General features: G+C 37.9%; 1 protein-coding gene across 1 annotated transcript; it reads left to right on the top strand.

Moving 5' to 3' along the window:
- Positions 1-14,894: 14,894 nt before the first annotated feature.
- LOC121766946 (uncharacterized protein At2g29880-like) lies at positions 14,895-16,331 on the top strand. Its single transcript, XM_042163172.1, has 3 exons — positions 14,895-14,990; positions 15,361-15,702; positions 15,789-16,331. Exons 1-3 carry the CDS (start codon positions 14,895-14,897, stop codon positions 16,329-16,331), a joined length of 981 nt encoding a protein of 326 aa, XP_042019106.1.
- The last annotated feature ends 3,256 nt before the right edge of the window (positions 16,332-19,587 follow it).

Below are 19,587 nucleotides of genomic sequence, written 5' to 3' on the forward strand. Positions count from 1 at the left end.
CTTTGGAGGAGAGGCAGGAAGTAATAAGAGGTGTGTACACCTTTTTCCCATTTCTAGCCCCTCTTTTTAATTTCCACCTCCTAATCACGGTGTTTTACTGTTCTCCGTAAAATGCGGCCGTGACCATGACCTAAACTTACTATGAAATATCATGACTTTATCAGAAAGTATGGTTTCTTTTGCTTGCTATAGAATGCAGAAAGAAGAATTGTGGCAAGAATTGGATTGATTGTTACTATCATATGTTGATATTTTTAGAAGAACCAAAGAAACTGCCATCTCAAAGATTACAAGATCGTATGATCATTCTGAAGAAGGAGCTGAAACTGAACCTATCAACATTAGGCTAGCCCTAGACAAATATCAACATGAGCTTGGGGTAGTATAACGGCTTTCAGAGATTGATCCGAGATCAGGTTACTGGCAGTAGTAAGAATGACCCCAACTGATATACACACGACAACATTTGAATCTCATGAGAGATTATGAGTTTATGGTAATGCCAAAAACTCTCTCCGCCCCACGAATGCTCTTGCAACATTCCAAAATTCAATGAATACTATCTCCGTCCTACAAATAACATCACATGTGTAGGATAACACTAAATTTAGGAGGTTTTGTTGTGTATGTTAACTGAAGAGAAAAAAAATATACTCCCTCCGTCTCAGTTTAAAAATCACATTTTGAATCTACTATATTTGGACATAAAATTTAACCTCATTATTCATCAAATTTACACTCACATGTCATTACTTTCATAAAAATAAAACAAAACAAAATCTTAAACATACAAAAAGTCAAAAGGGTCCCACTTTCCACTACCTCACTTCAATTATTACTCACTCCAACAACCACTACCTCACTTCATTTTTACTTTACCAAATGTGCATTAAAACTCGTGTCCAACCAAATGTTCATATTCTTGTAAGATGGATGGAGTATTAGCTAAGAGATATCTAAATGCGAGTATGGTAGTATCTTATATTGTGTTTGCCGCGGCAGATTTTGTAAGTTAAAGAAATTACTCACATGATCTATTTAGGTGATTATCTAGACTTGATCTATTCGTACGAATTGATATGTTCCATGCTTGAATTAAATCATGCTTTAGGCGTAATTAAAACCCTACACATAAATTATACAGAGTGAAATTGATACCTTGATGATTCTCCAAATAATAGAAGTGACTTGCTATTTCTTCACATGATGATCTTCCGAACATGACCAGAGATCTTCTTACTGTTTCTCAAACTAGTATTTTGACCTTAAAGTGAACTAAGTTTAGAATAGAGAAAAGACATAATTCATATTCAAGAGTAAAATTTCTGATTTTTTGTTTTGAGTATGCTGGTCGCACTCCATTGTGTAAGAATACTTTTTTACCTTTTTTAGAGCATCCCCATCCCTGCTCTTGCCAAAGAGTACGGATGTAGGCCCGGACCCACTTTTATTACTTTTTTACTCTCCGCTCTTAGACAAGAGCACAACACTAGGGCTGACAATTTTCGACACGACACGATAATCTGACACGAATCCGCACGAAATTATTGGGTTGGGGTCAAGTCTTATTGGATCCGTGTCCTTATCGGGTTGACCCATTAAGAACTCGATAATTTCGGGTTGGGTTCGGGTCGGATGCGGGTCGGATACGGGTAACCCATTAAGAAATAATATTATTATTTTTATTATTATTTATAAAAATATATATTACTTTAATTTTTTAATTTCTTATAAATTAGGTTTAAATAGTATAAAACGAATTTTAATTGTGTAAATTAGGTTAAAAATTAAGGTTTAATCGTGTAATATTAGGTTTTAATCGTGTAATATCAGGTTCGGGTTGTTATCGTGTCGTGTCAACCCATATTATATCGTGTCGATAACGGGTTCGTGTCGGGTGCGGGTCGTGTTCGGATTTGAAGGTAGCAGGTCGGGTTCGTGTTCGGATTTACAGTTTCCTTAACAGGTCGGGTTCAGGTTAGGCCTTATTGGGTTGGGTCATTATCAGGTTGACCCGATAACGACCCAATCCGCACGATTTGCCAGCCCTACACAACACCCACATCCATGCTCTTCCGTAAGGACATGCTCAAGGGTCCCACCATTCAATTATTCAATTTAACTAAAAACATTTCCACAATATTAAAATGCATTAAAAATACCCGGAATACTATTACAAATTACAAAAAAATTAAAAATTACATAATTAAAATCCTAAAAATTAAAAATTACATAATTAAAATCCTAAAAATTAAAAATTACATAATTAAATTCATAAAATTAAAAAAACCCACTACTCGTGGCCGAATTTCGCCCAAATGTGTTTTATTAGGTCTTCTTGTAGCTCAGTGTGGGTTCGGGTATTGCGCATTGTGTTTCTTGTTTCGATCCTCTCGCCCACTGTCGTATGCACACCTCGCGGTTGAGCTTCCGGCTTCATCCTCGTCGTAAAAGTTAGCCGCCCTCGGTCCTTCGTCAGCTATAATCATGTTGTGCAAGATAATACATGTGTACATGATGTCGGCGATATTCTTAACGTACCACAGCCGAGACGGGGCCTTCACAATGTTGAATCGGCCTTAAAGGACCGCAAAAGCTCTTTCGACGTCTTTCCGAGCAGAATCTTGATGTTGCGCAAAAAGAACCCGTCTCGGGTCTTGCGGATTGCTGAACGTCTTCACGAAAATCGACCACCTTGGGTAGATACCATCGGCGAGATAATAACCCTTGTGGTATGCATTTGCGTTGACGGTGAAGTCGATCGCCGGAGCTACACCATTCAAAACATCATTGAAGAGTGGTGAAGAATAGAGCACGTTCAAGTCGTTCTTGGATCCGGCAATACCGAAATATGCATGCCAAATCCATAGGCGGTAGTCGGCGACCGCTTCAAGGATAAGTGTTGGGCCGCCGCCTTTGTGGCCGCTTAAATGTTGCCCCCTCCAAGCAGTCGGACAATTCTTCCACTTCCAATGCATGCAGTCAACGCTGCGAAGTATACCGGGAAAACTGTGGACTGTTTCGTGAAGACGAAGCAACCGTTGACAATCATCGGTGGTGGGTGCTTGAAGGAATTCCTCACCGAAAGCAGAATGAACGCCGTCGCAAAAACTTTTAAGGCATAGGATTCTAGTTGACTCACCGACATGCAAATACTCGTCGAAGAGGTCAGCTGTTTGCCCAGTAGCAAGTTGTCGGATGGCACAAGTACACTTCTGCAACGCTGAGAAACTTTGTCGACCGGTTGCGTCTCTACTTGATTGAAAGTATTCAACACGGGCGGACAATGTGTTGACAATACGCATAAACAACAGTTTTGATATGCAAAAACGGCGCCGAAAGTAATCTTCCGGAAACCGTGGATGGTCAGAAAAATAGTCGGCAACGAGCCTTTCGTTGGCTCCCTCCCGGTCACGAGTGATGTAGCGCCGAATTGATCTAGTTGGTCGAGGAGGAGGGGCGGGGGTAGTGGCGGCGACATATGCTTCATAGGTGACACGATATTGTTCGTAGTATTCTTGTTCTTCGCACCTTGCTCCCGCCATGATATAGGTGAAATTCATTTGAGAGGGTTTGAGTGAGAAAGAAAGATGTAGATGAGTCGTATGAAAAAATATGAATGAGAGATGAATGAGAGATGATTTGATGTGAAAAATGGATGATGAATGTGTGTATTTATAGATGATTTTGGGAATAAAAAAATTATATAAAAAAAAAATTCAGAAAAACGGTAATAAAACCACCATATTTTTGGGAATCTGAAAATAATTTTGCTTTTATTTTTGGTATTATTTTCGATTTAAAAAAAAAATTCCAACGGATAATCCGTTGGCCAATACAAACGCGCCACGTAGCCTGCTCAGCGGCATGGACGTGCTCGATGCATTGAGCAGTGCCGTGCCAGCGGCACGGACGCCATCTGTCCCAGCGAGCACCGCTGCAGATGCTTTTAGTGCTCTTTATTCAATAATGCTAATCCCTCCGTCCCACAATAAGAGTAACATTTTGGCATTTTGGTCTGTCCCACAGTAAGTCACATTTCACTTGTACCATAAATGGTAAGTAGGTCTCACATTCCATTAACCCACTTCACTCACATTTTATTATAAAGTTAACATAAAAAAGTGGGTCACATATTTCACTAATTTTTTAACCCACTATTCTTTAAATTTCTTAAAACTCGTGTCCACAATAAGAGTGACTCCTATTGTGGGACAGATGGAGTGTTATTTATTTATCTTTGCTTCATTAAATTAATGAATGACGCATTTATGATTCTATCATTTAATTAATTAAGTAGCACCTAAATTATTATATGTATACATTAGTTTAATTGAGTTTTTATAAGAAAATTTGATCTAAGTTTAAACTCAATTTAAATAAGTTAAGATAAACTATTCTTATGCATCCCCAATCGCCAAGTATGCATTCTAAATAGTAATTTAAAAATTGTTCACCGATTAATTATATATAGGTAGCAAAACGAATTATATTAGCTATTTCTGTCTAAATTAACATGAGGATTTTGATATGTTATTGTCCAATTTTTTTTGGGCTTTAACATAAAAATATGAATCATATATTTTGGTTTTTAGTCTATACTCCCTGCAAAGGTTTTAATGGAATATTGATAAAGTAAAAGAGAGATTGAAAAATGTGTTAGTGGAAAATGAGTCTCACCTCATTAAAGAGAAATAAATTTTCTTAAAAAAAAAATTCCTTTTTTTAGGTACGAATAAAAAAGGAAAGAATTTTTATTTTATGGAACAGGAGTACTAAATATAAGATGAAATTACTATCAGGACTATTAATATTGATAATGGTGAAAATAATGTAAAGAAAGAAAGATTCTTGGTAATTAAAAAAGAATTTTATAAATAATTACCTATTTTAGATTTTACTTATGATATGTATTCCTATATTTTAATTTTTGTATATACTATGAATAGAGGATGATGATGATTAAATATTGACAAAATAGTTTATATTATTTCTTTTAACTTGATTAACTCGATTAGGCTAGCTTGAAACCCGAATAATTAGGATTGGAAATTAGTAACTCAATAAAATTTCAATCTGATTAGTCCGAACTCGATAAACGTGTAATATGAGTAGGGCTGGTCCGAAACCCGCTTGACTAACCCGATTGGCATCCCTAAAAATATATATATATATATATATATATAAATATAGGGGAGCGTTATTCTCCTTTTCACATCTTAGATCCTTTTTCCTTCTTAATATTACGCGTTAGATCTAAGGCATCAACGGATCAGATTGATTCTATAAAACTGGTTCCGTGTTGCATTATAGAAGGTGGTTGTATGCATTACATGGTTATTATTGACATTTGACGGAAAAGTAACTGCCACATTTTGGTATCTGCGAATAATGCACCACATGGTCACGAGTAATGCATATAATTGACTATATATTGCACAATATGTGAACTGCAATGCATACGAATAAGATGTACCATGTTATGATGTTTGGACACACGTTTCTTGTTTCCCCTAAGGGTTTAATAAGCTTAGGGGCTATGGTATAGTACGTAGACACGTATGTAATCTTCACATGGTAACGAGTAATGGATATAATTGATTATATAATGCACAATTTGTGAACTGCAATGCATACGAACAAGATGTGCTGTGTTATGATGTTTGACACACGTTTCTTGTTTCCCCTAAGGGTTTAATAAGCTTAGGGGCTAGGGTATAGTACGTACGCATTAATAACAAATTATAAAACGATACGAATAATTCACCAAATTGTCACGAGTAATGGATGTTATTAACTATATAATGCACAATATGTGAACTGCAATGCATACGAATAAGATGTACCATGTTATGATGTTTGACACACGTTTCTTGTTTCCCCTAAGGGTTTAATAAGCTTAGGGGCTAGGGTATAGTACGTAGACATTACTAACAAATTGTTGTTATTGGAATATACGTATGTGCATTATTTGGTTTAGGTAGTGCATTATGTAGCTGTTAATTGTCATTATCTCAGTATATTATGCATTATTAGAGGTATTGTGTATATGGGTTAATCAACGGATTGAAGATTACATACGTGCATTTAGTAATGTCTACGTACTATACCCTAGCCCCTAAGCTTATTAAACCTTAGGGGAAACAAGAAACGTGTGTCAAACATCATAACATGGTACATCTTATTCGTATGCATTGCAGTTCACATATTGTGCATTATATAGTTAATAACATCCATTACTCGTGACAATTTGGTGAATTATTCGTATCGTTTTATAATTTGTTATTAATGCGTACGTACTATACCCTAGCCCCTAAGCTTATTAAAGCCTTAGGGGAAACAAGAAACGTGTGTCAAACATCATAACACCGCACATCTTGTTCGTATGCATTGCAGTTCACAAATTATGCATTATATAGTCAATTATATCCATTACTCGTTACCATGTGAAGATTACATACATGTCTACGTACTATACCCTAGCCCCTAAGCTTATTAACCCCTTAGGGGAAACAAGAAACGTGTGTCAAACATCATAACACAGCACATCTTGTTCGTATGCATTGCAGTTCACATATTGTGCATTATATAGGCAATTATATGCATTACTCGTGACCATGTGGTGCATTATTCGTAGCGGTTTCCAGCCATTATTAGATTACTATTGTACCCTCATAATGCACAAAATAGGACAAATAATACAACACGAGATTAATTACCCAATGTTGATCTTGACCGTCCATTTCTCTAATCTAATGGCTGATATTAAGAAGGAAAAAGGAGGAAATATAGGAAAAGGAAATGAATACATCCATATATATATATATATATATATATAGGGTCATGATAATATACAAACTCCCTAAGATACAAACTATGCAAACTATAATCTCATCCATTAAGTATATTTAATCAACGATTGTAATTTATGGTCTCTACACATGTCAACACAGCTTATAAAATCGGTCACCAAGGGTTACTTTTGGGACAAAAATTATAAGCTGAAATCACAAAATCCGTTTAGATTAAGCAATCCCAATAATATCGGCTATTCATCGCACCTCTCATTTATCACGTCTTCCCCTCTCTCTTCCATTCCATCAATTAAGCCTGTTCAACGCCCCACCCATTAAACACGTCTCACCTCTCCAATTTCCTCCATTCCACCGTTTCGAATTTGTACTCCACGCAATCGTCGTTCTTCAAGGATCGAGTTGACATGAGTTCTGCGAGGCGAGCGAGTCAAGCGGCTGGAGCGTCAGCCGGAGGTGAGGTTTCCGTTGAAATCCCCAATTTTCAAGAGCGGTGACATTTTGTATTAATTGGGTTTTTGTAGATTTATTCAGTCAATTGCATGCGCCGTTCTTTTGTTTAGATTAAAAGTCGATACATTGAACTCTGTTGACATCCTGTAACCATGGGTTGTATGAATAGTGTGTGAATGTCACTATTAGACCTTTAAGTCTGTTTTATTTTAGTGCAATTAACCACTTTTCCCCCCTTGTAATTGACATGTAGGGTTGATTTAAGTTCGTTCTATTGAGAAACCATAAAGCCCACACGGATTTTCGCTTTATAGTTTGTTTTTTTTTGTTTGTTTTTTTGAGAATTCCGCATGAATCACCTAGCCAACCCCCGCCCTATTATTTTTTCTTGTCTTCTAGGGCTGGTTTTGAAATCACATTGTTGTGTAATTTTTTCTTCATTTTTTTGAAATAATATGGCGTTGACATTGAAATTATATGTTGTTGACATTGAAATTATATTGTGTTGACATTGAAGTAATATGTTTTTGACATTGAAATTATATGGTGTTGACCTTGAAATAATCTGTTGTTGACATTTTTATTTCAATGTTGTTGACATTGAAATAATATGCTGGTGACATGGAAATTATATGTTGTTGACATAGAAATTATATGGTGTTGACATTGAAATTATATGGCGTTGACATTGAAATCATATGTACAATATGATGTTAGATGGCGTTGACATTGAAATAATATGAAATTATATGGTGTTGACATTGAAATTATATGTAAAATATGATGTAAGATGGCATTGGCATTGAAATAATATGAATTAAATCGTCCATTTTGACCTTGAAATAATATGCTATTGACCTTGAAATAATCTGTTGTTGACATTTTTATTTCAATGTTGTTGACATTGAAATAATATGTTGTTGACATTGAAATTATATGGTGTTGACATTGAAATCATATGTACAATATGATGTTAGATGGCGTTGACATTGAAATAAGATGAAATAAATCTTCTATTTTGTGCTATAATTGACAGTACTCGTTGACATTTCTGTGGGTGCTGGCATTAATCCTTTGTGGGTGCTCTCGTAGATATTTTTTGACATTTCAAGTTGCATATTCACAATAACATTTCTAGTTTTGTTGTATGTGTTTTCATGCCGAGTGAAAGTTTACCTATGAGCGGCAGAATGTGTTATGGTCATTATTTATTTTTTTTGTTTTTTGGTCATTGACTTAACTTATTGATGGTTGCAACTTGATCAGCGAGACGTGTAGCAAAAGGAAAAGCTGTAGCCGATGGTGAGTCAAGTGGGAAGCGGAAATCTATGGGGGGCGTCCCTGCACAAACCAAGAGACCTCAGTAAAGGATCAAGAGAACTACTCGTTTTTTTTGCGCATTCTGAAGTCTCTGAACGAAAGGCAGAAAAATGCTGTAAGGCAGCTCGGCTTCGGAGGACTTCTCGATTTTGACGTTACCTCTGTTCCAGGAACCTTAGCGTATTGGCTTTTGGAGCATTTTGACCACCTACGGTGCTGTCTTATGCTGCCTAATGATGTTGAGTTAGAGGTTGACACGAAAGACGTCGAGCTTGTTTTTGGTTTCCCAAATGGGGGGATTAAAACACATTGGCAGAATATCATTGCACACTATATCAGACAAAACACATTGCTGACAGATTATGTATACACCATCAGAACAAGCATAAAAAATTAGATAATCTTACACAAAGTCTACATTTCGAAAACACATTCATCAACCATTTCGGAATATAACCTAATGCATATGCATAATATACTCTACGTACTATGTCTTCTTCAGTCAAGCACAACAACTTCTATACTATATATTCAACAATTTTTAACCAAAAAATGACAGAAAATTCAGCATAGGGACATTAACCATTTCGAAATCTAACTACAACTGTACACACGATAGAGAAGCATCATCCAAAAATGTCATCACGGAATGTCATCGGCCAAATTGGCAGAATACTGTACACACGATAGAGAATCTACCTTGAGCTTCGTAAGACATTTCCATTTCCACACAAACGAGGACGTTGACATTATGCCGGAGAAGAACACTAAAAAGCACGCCGGAGAAGATTTGGGATATGACTTTCAACAGGAGATCGAAGTTTATATTGCAATATTGAATAATTAAGATATGTTATGTTTTGTGGCTGAATGAGTAATGTAATCACTTTCCAAAAAATGATACTAATGGTAGTTTGGGAGAATGGAGATAAATTAGGGAGTCATCATGGTGTGATCACGCCTAGGAACGGTTACAAGTAATTCTAGTTATGATTATACCAGATTGGAGTGAAATGAGGATGTATGTAACTGCTGACACAAAACGATTTCCATATACACCCCCTGCTGACATAAATTGAACTACCCGGTGACATTGACTTAGTAACCCCTTACCAGCCGTAGATTAGATACAAAGATGGTGTGTGATTGTAGTTTGTAGTTTGTATGATAAATGAGAGTTTGTATTTTATCACAACTCTATATATATATATATATATATATATATATATATATATATATATATATATATATTCATAAGAGATCAAGAGGAAAATATCCAGTTTTTTAAGGTGGACCTTCAACAATCAATGGCTATATAGAATTCCCGATTGGAGACGGGTCTTACTTTTCAGTCTTTTTTTTGGAGACTGGGTCTTACTGAAATTACAAGCATTTGCGCAAGTATTTGTCGGGTAAAGTTTGAAATAATTTTTTTTGGCATAAAATAAATAAGTTAATCGTTTTCATTGGGTTGGGTATACAACAATGTTTTTAAAATCGGACCGGGCTGACCGATTGGGCTGCAAATTGGCACCTGTCCGGTCTGGTTACAGCCTTAAAACCGCTTCAACATCAGGCCAATTTGAATCATTCTAGTCGTCCGATTAGACCGGCAACCGACAACCGGTTAAACCGGTTTAAATAAACTTTTATTTTAATGAATAAACTTTTTTAATGGGTAATTGCGCATGATTTCTACTTTGACTAAGAGCCTACTTTTATAACATTCCATCCTAAAAAAATGATTACTTTTATAATTTCTGGTGTCATTCAAAATTAGACCATGTCTAAATATTAAAAGCTTTTAATAAATTACACATCACTAAGGCCATCTGCAATGCTGTCTCTAATCTGTCCCTTAACCGTCTCTTAAATTACTATTCTTGGGCCCCACTGTACTTTTTACTCCATCTCTTAACTAAGGGACAGAACCCGCAACCCTCCATCTCTTAACCATCTCATAAATTACTATTCATTCATTTTCATTTTTTATTTTTATTTCCAACAAATTCAATTAATAAAAACACATTTCATTAAATAAAATAAATTTACAACATAAAATTCTTAAAAAAAAAAAAAACATAATTAAAAATCCTAAAAAATGAAAAATACATAATTTAATTTCTTCCGCTCACTCTCACTAAATTCAAAATCTTTAAAGCTCAAAGAAGCAGAAAAACGACGATGATGTGCGTCTACTGGTTGTCAAATTTTGCCCAAATGTGCTCAATTAGATCATCTTGGAGTTGAGCGTGGGCAGTAGAGTCACATGTCCTTACTCGAATAGACAACCGTTCTTGTATAGACGGATGCACTCCACTGCGAGGCGGACTATTTGCGGTAGAGCTTCTGGGGGCTTCAGGGTCGAACCTGTTTCCCGCCTCAGGTCCTTCGTCTTGGACAATCATGTTGTGCAAGATTATGCACGTATACATGATGTCGACCATACTCTCCATAAACCACGTACGAGCCGAGGCTTTGATAATGTTGAAGCGCGCTTGGAGAACCCCGAACGCCCTCTCCACATCCTTGCGAGCAGCCTCCTGCTTCTGCGCAAAAAGAGCCTGCTTTGCATTCAAAGGCCTGCTGCACGTCTTCACGAAGGTTGGCCACTTTGGGTAGATGCCGTCGGCAAGATAGTACCCCATTTTATACCGCCGGTTGTTAGCGATGAAGTTGATGGCCGGCATTTTATACCGTCGGATTGGTCGAGCACGTTTACGTCGTTGTTCGACCCGGGGACCCCGAAGTACGAATGCCAGATCCATAGCCAGTAGTCGACAACGACCTCGAGTATAACGGTGGGGTGGGTGCCTTTGTGGCCGCTCGTGTACGACCCCCTCCACGCCATAGGTCAATTCTTCCATTGCCAGTGCATGCAATCGACGCTGCCGAGTATCCCGGGGAATCCGTGCACTTCTTCGTGAAGGTGGAGCAGAAACTGGCAATTTGTCGTGCTTGGCCTCCGGAGAAATTCGTCGGTGAAGGCTGCCCGGACGCCTTTGCAGAATTGGATCAAGCACATTCTCCCAGTGCTTTCTCCTATGTGGAAGTATTCGTCGAACACATCCGCATTTGTCCAGTCGCAAGCTGACGGATTGCTGCAGTACATTTCTGCAGCGTCGTGTGGCTGGGACGGCCGACGGCGTCGAACCTTTCTTGGAAGAACTCTTCCCGGGCTGCCAATGTATTTGCGATGTGGAGAAATAACGGTGTCCGCATGCGGAAACGGCGACGGAAGTAGGTATCTCCCCAAACCGGGTTATCGCAGAAGTAGTCGCGTACTAACCTTGCGGCAGCTTCCTCCCGGTTACGATGGATGTAAGTCCGGGAGCGTCTTTGGGGCGGCGCGACTTCCTCCGCCTCCCGACGTCGATCTTCTTCAAGTGATTCTTCCATTATTCGACGCATTTGCTCATATTAATCCATTAGATCGATTAACTTTGAGGGAAGAATAAAAGAGTTTATTTGAGATGAAAATTGGAGTGAAAAGATAGATGATTTGAGAAGAATAGATGTGTGTTTGTGTGTAAAATGAGGATGAAATAGTAGTATTTATAGAGTAAAAAAATAAAAAATAAATAAAAATTGGGAAAACGGTCGAAAAATGGTAATATTACCGTTTTTGAATTTTAATTTTAATTTTATTATTAAATAAATCATTAAAAAAAATAATTTATTGCGTCAGCGTGACGAAACCCACTCGCGGGCCGGTGAGTGGGCGTCACGCATTGCGCCGGAGGGCGCCACGTCACGCGCGCGGGTGGCGAGACAACTCGCAGGCTGTCTTAGCGGGCTGGAGACGAGACGGGACGATGCAACGCGTCCCGCGCCCATCTCGTCACAGAGGGACGGGATTCGAGCCACCCGCGTAACGCGTTGCGAGTGGCATAATAATGTACCCCACGATCTTAGACCAAGTCTAAATATTAAAAGCTTTTAATAAATTACACGTCACTAATAATGTATCCCACAATCTACTAACATTACTTTTACTATCTTTTCACCTTTCTCTTACTTATTTTTAACTTTTTCTTTCTTTACTAATTACATACTCCCTCAGTCCCTAGATAGTTGGAACATTTCTTTTAGACACGAGATTTAAGAAATTGAGTTATTAAAAATTTAAAGTGGAAAGAGAAAAATAAAAAATTAAATAAAGCTCGAGAGATGAAAGAGAGTAGAGTAAGAGAGTGAATAAAATTTTTATCAAAAAAATAACTCAATTACAACAAACAAAAAAGGAATACAACCAACTAACTGGACGAAGGAGTATTAAAATTCATTATTTACAAGTGTATTTATTTTCTTATGACAAGTACTTCCAAATCAACCTCTACGACACGCAATATTTCAATTCATTGTAAAATTTTCTCAAATTAAAATAAGCTACACCCTATTTCACATTTTGCCACCAATTCATATTTTCCTTTTACTATAAGGGCATGTTTGGTTGCCCGGATTCTGGCAGGGAAAGTAATTTAATTCCTCAATTTTTAAATTTCAATGTTTGTTTGATTTTTAAAGAAATTAGGAAAGTAATAAGAATCCTAAAAATGTGGAAAGTTGGGCAAAATATGCTGATTATGATTCCCTTGCCTAACCTACTTATTCTTTTTCCCCAATATGAGAATCCTATACACGCACAAAATATAAGTTTTTTTCCAGCAAAAGATACGCAAAAAATATATGCACAAAAATTTTCATCTTCTATTCTATTTATTCACGGTTCCTTTTTATTCTCTACACCTTCACTTTTGATTTGCAGTCAGGCCAAACTCTGTCCAAATTCTTCAATAACAAGTAAGATTTTTGCTTCTTATCAAGAAATTTATGATTTATATTCTAGGTTTCTGTTGAAATCCTTTGTCTTTTAATACGTCAATTATAAATTGCAAAAAAATATTTAGTCGGAGCATTCAGAGAGAGAGTGCGCGCGTTGATATTTAAGGGATGGAGATGTATTGCAGCGTAGATTCGTGGTGAATGGGATAACGAAGTCACAGGCTCATAGCTTTAATTATGCTTATGATGCATTGCCGCGTAGATTCTAATTATTTAGTGTTATTAGCTTTATATTAGACTTGCTTAGAAATAATTCTGTTTTAGTTTTTAAAAATTGTTATGTCTAGTTTTAATTTCTCAGGGTCTCTTGGGTCTCTTGGCAAGGATGATGAAAGTAAAATCAAATTTGGGAAAACATCTTTGCCTTCTAATTAGTATGCATATGAAGAGAATGGATACATTGAAGCTAATGATGCTTATGATTAGAGCTATTGTTGCACATCAATATCGAGTATATTATTTAAAGACCCCATATTCCGTGAGTGAGATTGACCGATCACGTTACATTCACAGACTGATCTATGAGAGTGATACCACATGTCATGAACAATTACGTATGGATAGATATACATTTAGGCGCCTAGTTCACATGCTTGGAACTATTGGACGACTAAGACCTACGAATAACCTGACAGTTGATGAGCAAGTTGCTATATTTTTGTACATCCTAGCCCATCATCAAAAGAATCGTACAATGAAAACTAATTTCATGCGGTCAGGCGAAACAATTAGTAGATATTTCAATAGGGTACTAAATGTAGTTCTTAGGCTTCAAGGTCATTTACTAAAAGCTCCCTCCTCTATATCTGAGGATTCAACTGATGCGAAATGGAAATGGTTTAAGGTATCCTAAAAACACCTTCTTTTTCATTATATACACAAATATCTTTAATATTGATTGAGTTAAAATTGTAGAATTGCATAGGAGCTCTTGATGGTACCCACATTGAAGTGAAAGTATCCGAGGTTGATTAACCTAGATATCGCAATAGAAAAGGTCATACTTCTACAAATGTTTTAGGAGTATGTTCACAAGACATGCAATTTATATATGTACTTGCGGGTTGGGAAGGTTCAGCGGCAGATGGTAGAGTGCTTCGAGATGCTTTAAGTAGAAGAAATGGGTTACCAATACAAGATGGTACGTAGCTAGACACTTTTAAAATTTTAATTCAATATATATGAATAGTCTAATTAATATATTTTTTAAAATTAGGTTACTACTATTTAGTGGATGCGGGTTACACAAATGGAAAAGGCTTTCTTGCTCCTTTTAGAGGACAAAGATATCATCTTAGTGAATGGAGGAATGGGCGTCAACCAACAACTCCAGAAGAATTTTTTAATATGAAGCACGCGTCGGCTAGAAATGTTATTGAGAGGTGCTTTGGTATGCTAAAGATGCGTTGGGGCATTATTAGGAATCCAAATTTTTATCCAATCAAGCAACAAGGAAGAATTATAATGGCATGTTGTCTTCTTCAAAATCACATTAGAGAACATATGCCAGTTGATCCTATTGAAAATGATTATGGTAACAATTTGCGAAATGAAGAAGAGGTTGTTGGACTAGATGGAGAATCAATTACTTCTGTTGAACCAACTCAAGAGTGGACAAATTGGAGATATAATTTAGCTAATGAAATGTTTAGTCAGTGGATGGAAAGTAGACATGTTGCTTGATATTACTATTTTACTTTTTCCTTTCATAATATCCGATAATTTCTTTTAGCTTTCGGTTTGAATTTTTGTATCTTTTATATCATAACATGTATGTTAATTTCTAGTATATTTATGTTCATGTTTGATATCAAGAATCTCAGTATCTTGCTTCTTTTGTGTTTTGTATTTATGTATGAAGCTCATTCATATAATAGGGGTAAATAACTTAAATTGTACTGTACTGTACTTGTTTCTTTCATTTTTTCAGATGGCTCGCCGAGGAAAGAGTAATCGTGTATGGACTATTGAAGAAGATGCAAAACTTGTAGAATCTATTGTTGAGTTGAAGAGGAGTAAGAATTGGGATGGTGAAAGTGGAAGTGGGTTGAGAAAAGGTTATCAAAAGGAGTTGGAAAAAATATTGCAAGAAAAGCTTCCAGGTAATGGTCTTAAAGAAAAGCCACACATCGAATCTCGTTGTAAGTTATTGAAAAAACAATATCATGCTATCTATGATGTACGTGCTAATGGAGAATTGAGTGGCTTTGGCTGGGATGATGAAAGAAAATGTGTTACTGCAAGTGCGGATGTTTGGGCTGATTATTTGAAGGTAACAATTTGTATATTTCGTATTCCTTTTTTATTTATTTGTTGCATGTCGAACATATTATAATGAAATTGTATTATTGTGTGTAGAGCCATCCAGATTGTACTTTCATGAAAAACAAGTCTTTCCCTTACTTTGATCAACTATCAATTGTATGGGGTAAAGATAGAGCTGCTGGATTACATGCTGAAGTTCCATTAGATGTAGTTGAGGAATTAGATAGAGAAGAAAATGTAGATCAAGTAGATGGAGAATCTGGTGAAGATGGTGTACCTTCATTAACTACACCTCGCGACGAAGGAACTTCAAAAAGACTTGATCGTAAGAGGAGAAGAAGTTCAGATGGTTTCATATCAAGTTTGGAGCGAATGACTAATGTGCTTGTTGCGTATATGGATAAGTCGAATGATCAAATGAACAAGATTTTGGAAAGTGTTACCGGAGGTGACAAAGAGAAAAAAGACAATCGTCATATGCTTTATGAGAAATTGCAAGAGATTGAAGCGTTGACTGATTCTCAGAGACAAAAAGCTGTAATGAAACTTGTTCGAGATCCTGATTTATTAGATTACTTTTTCACTCTTCATGATGAAGGGGCGAAAAAGATGTTTCTAATAGAACTATTAGGATGAAATTACTTTTTTTACGTTTTTGCTGTCAAACTAGACTTCTTCAATTTCATGTTATTGACTAGCTAAAGATTATTTGTTTTTATAATTAAATTCAATCTGTGGTTTTTTTAAAAATAATTTTTGTATTGTGTTTTTTATATTTTCAAAATTTATTAGCTGCATATAAAGGGAATTATATTTAAGTTATATATTTAATTAGCATTATTGATATTAGACGGATGATATATATATTTTGATTAATTGTTGTATTTTTTAGTTTAGCATTTAAAGTTAATATAGAATTCAAAATCTTGACATTTTCCAAACACAGGAAAGTAAAATTGTTGGGAATCATATTACTAGGAATCACTTTCCTGTGAATCATTTTCCCTGCCAACTTTCCTTTCCTTTACTTTCCTGACAACCAAACATGCCCTAAAGGTCATGTGAATCCCTCATTGCATTAACTCAATTCATTTGCATTCTATTAGACCATGCACAATAGGAATAGCCCAGCAATAGCCCAGTTATAGTCTAGCCACTGCCACATCATCAGCACTAAAAATCCTCCTGCCACATCATCAAAACAAGCAAATAGCCCAGCAATAGCCTAGCCACATAATATCCACATCACTATTAACAAATATATACAAAATGAAATAATTAACAATCACACAATATACGGAATTAAATTTACGACACAAAAACAAGAAAATTCACTAATATTAATAAAATTTAAAAAGTACATTAATTAAAAAAAATTACATAATTAAAAAAAACTAACGGCGGGCAATCCTCCGCGCCCATAACTCTTCAATTAAATCCTTTTGGAGTCAAATATGAGCCGTCGTTTGGCTCATGTCGGCATGTGCTTGTAGGAGGCCGGCTTCATCGTGAGGTACCCCACTCCGTACGTTGGGGGCGGCCACGCCGTGGCTTGGACCGGCTTCATTATCGTCGTTGACCCAATTGGTCAGTTCGCCACCTTCATCTTCGACCATCATGTTGTGCATGATAATACAGGCGTACATTATATCAGCACTGCATTGGACATTCCACAAACGCGTTGGACCCTTAATTGCCGCCCATCGAGACTGGAGCACACCAAATGCGCGCTCCACGTCCTTGCGCGCCGACTCCTGCCGTGCCGCAAAGTAGGCCTTCTTCTCATCTCCTGGGCATCGGATCGTCTTCACAAAGACGGGCCACCTAGGATATATCCCATCCGCCAAGTAGTAGCCCATATCATGTTGGTTGCCGTTGGCGACAAAACTGATGGCCGGACCGACGCCCTGGCACTGCTCGTTGAAAAGTGGCGACGAGTTGAGGACGTTGAGGTCGTTGTTCGAACCAGCTATCCCAAAATACGCGTGCCAAATCCAAAGCCAGTAATCAGCTATGGCCTCCAGGATCATCGTGAGATTCTTTTCCTTGTAGCCGGACGTGTAGAACCCCTTCCAGGCTGCGGGACAGTTCTTCCACTCCCAATGCATACAATCTATGCTACCTAACATACTCGGGAACCCATGCTGACTCCCGTGCATCCGCAACAGATCTTGGCAGTCTTCGGGGGTAGGCGTTCGGAGATACTGATCACCGAATACTTCTATCACTCCCAGACAGAAAATCTTCAGACATTGCAGGGCAGTCGTCTCAGCGATGTGGAGATACTCGTCCCACATATCTGCCGCGTCTGCCAGCCGCATCGTGCCTGAAGCGGAAATACAGATATCGAGACTCCAATGCGTTGACAATACGCATAAACACGTCCCTGCTCATCCTAAAACGACGCCTGAAAAGGTTGGCGTTGAACCGAGGCTCCTGTGCGAAGTAGTCTTCGTATAGGCACTGATGTGCAGCTACGTGATCCCGATCAATCACACTGCGGCGGTGGACCACTGGGGGAGGTCGAGTTATCGCCGGCTGCAAGGCCCTTTCCATCCGTTGGTTTATCGCGTTGGTCGTATAGGCGTCCAACGCTTCGGCCATTCGACGTTCGTAATCCTCAGCATCCCCTCCGCTACCACCACTACCACCACCATCGTTACTCATTTCGCATTGCTGCTCTTGTACAGAAATTAAGATAGAGAGAGTACTCTTTAAAATAAGTGGTGCGAATGAAAATGACGAGCAAAACGCGCGGTGCGCTGGGCGATCCGGGCGCTGCAATAGCGCCGAGCGGATCGCCCAGCGCACTGCCCAGCGCCACGCGACCGCCCAGCGCTGCGCGGTTTCTCTCTCCATTCGCCCGCTGGGCGACTGCAATAGACCGCCCAGTGAACCGCCCAGCGCCGGCGCTCGGCTGGGCGGCATTATGGATGGTCTTATAATAAAAAAGTAAATTATATATTATATTAATTTCTTCAACGCAATATTCTTGCAATATTCTTTAGAGCATTCATTCGCCACTATCTAGGCATGCACAAACCGACCCGGCCCGGCGGTTAACCGCCGGTTCGGGCCCGCCGGTTCATGAACCGGAACCGGCGGGTTGAACCGGCAGAAGGGTTGAAGGGTCGGAAGGGCCGGTTCAGGTTCGGCAATATATTGAACCTGAACCGGCGGTTCGGCGGTTCGAACCGCCGGTTCAAAGGGTTAAATAGTGTTTCGTAGGTTAGGGGTTCGTAGAGTTCGCGTAGGGGTTTAGTATAGCCGTTGGAACCGGCGGTTCGCGGGGTAAACCGCCGGTTTGAGGGGTAAACCGCCGGTTCGGGAGCCGGTTTCTGACGATTCCGGCAACTTTTCAGAGGCTAGGCCGTAGGGTCAGTGTGTAGGCCTGCAAAACCGGTCAGAAACCACCGGTTTTCGGTCAGAAACCTGCGGTTTTCTGACGGAAACCGTGGACAACCCGCCGGTTTAGGGTTGAACCGCCATATGTTTTTGTATATGCAAAAACAATTACATAATTGTATTTGTATATACTCTAGTCGATGAAGTATATTTCTCTATACGGCTAAATGAGGGAAACTTTTGACAATTATACTATATTTGTTGATTGTTAGATGAAACTCAACATTTAAAGTTGAATTGCTAAAGGTGTCCTTAATTTAGTTATGTAGAAAGATCTTCTTCGCCGGTTAAGAGTATATATATAATACACTTATACGTTTAAGAACTTCAACTTCGTTTCTTGTCATTTGTAAATAGTTATTCACTAGTAGTCTCATTTGTATTTAAATTTTGTTTAAGACTTCAAGACCGCCATATGTTTTCAATTTGTAATTGTTGTAACTTGTAACGTGTAATTTGTAAACATGCAATTTCAATAAAATTGCAA

The sequence above is a fragment of the Salvia splendens genome, chromosome 15 (assembly GCF_004379255.2).
Source record: "Salvia splendens isolate huo1 chromosome 15, SspV2, whole genome shotgun sequence".
NCBI classification, from domain to species: Eukaryota; Viridiplantae; Streptophyta; class Magnoliopsida; order Lamiales; family Lamiaceae; genus Salvia; species Salvia splendens.

What these genes read in the sequence shown, in the direction of transcription:
- LOC121766946 (XM_042163172.1), top strand. Translation starts at nt 14,895, where the DNA reads ATGGCATGTTGTCTTCTTCAAAATCACATTAGAGAACATATGCCAGTT. An exon ending in ATTTGCGAAATGAAGAAGAG is followed by an intron (nt 14,991 to 15,360) that starts GTTGTTGGACTA and finishes TCATTTTTTCAG; the next exon opens with ATGGCTCGCCGAGGAAAGAG. An exon ending in TTTGGGCTGATTATTTGAAG is followed by an intron (nt 15,703 to 15,788) that starts GTAACAATTTGT and finishes TATTGTGTGTAG; the next exon opens with AGCCATCCAGATTGTACTTT.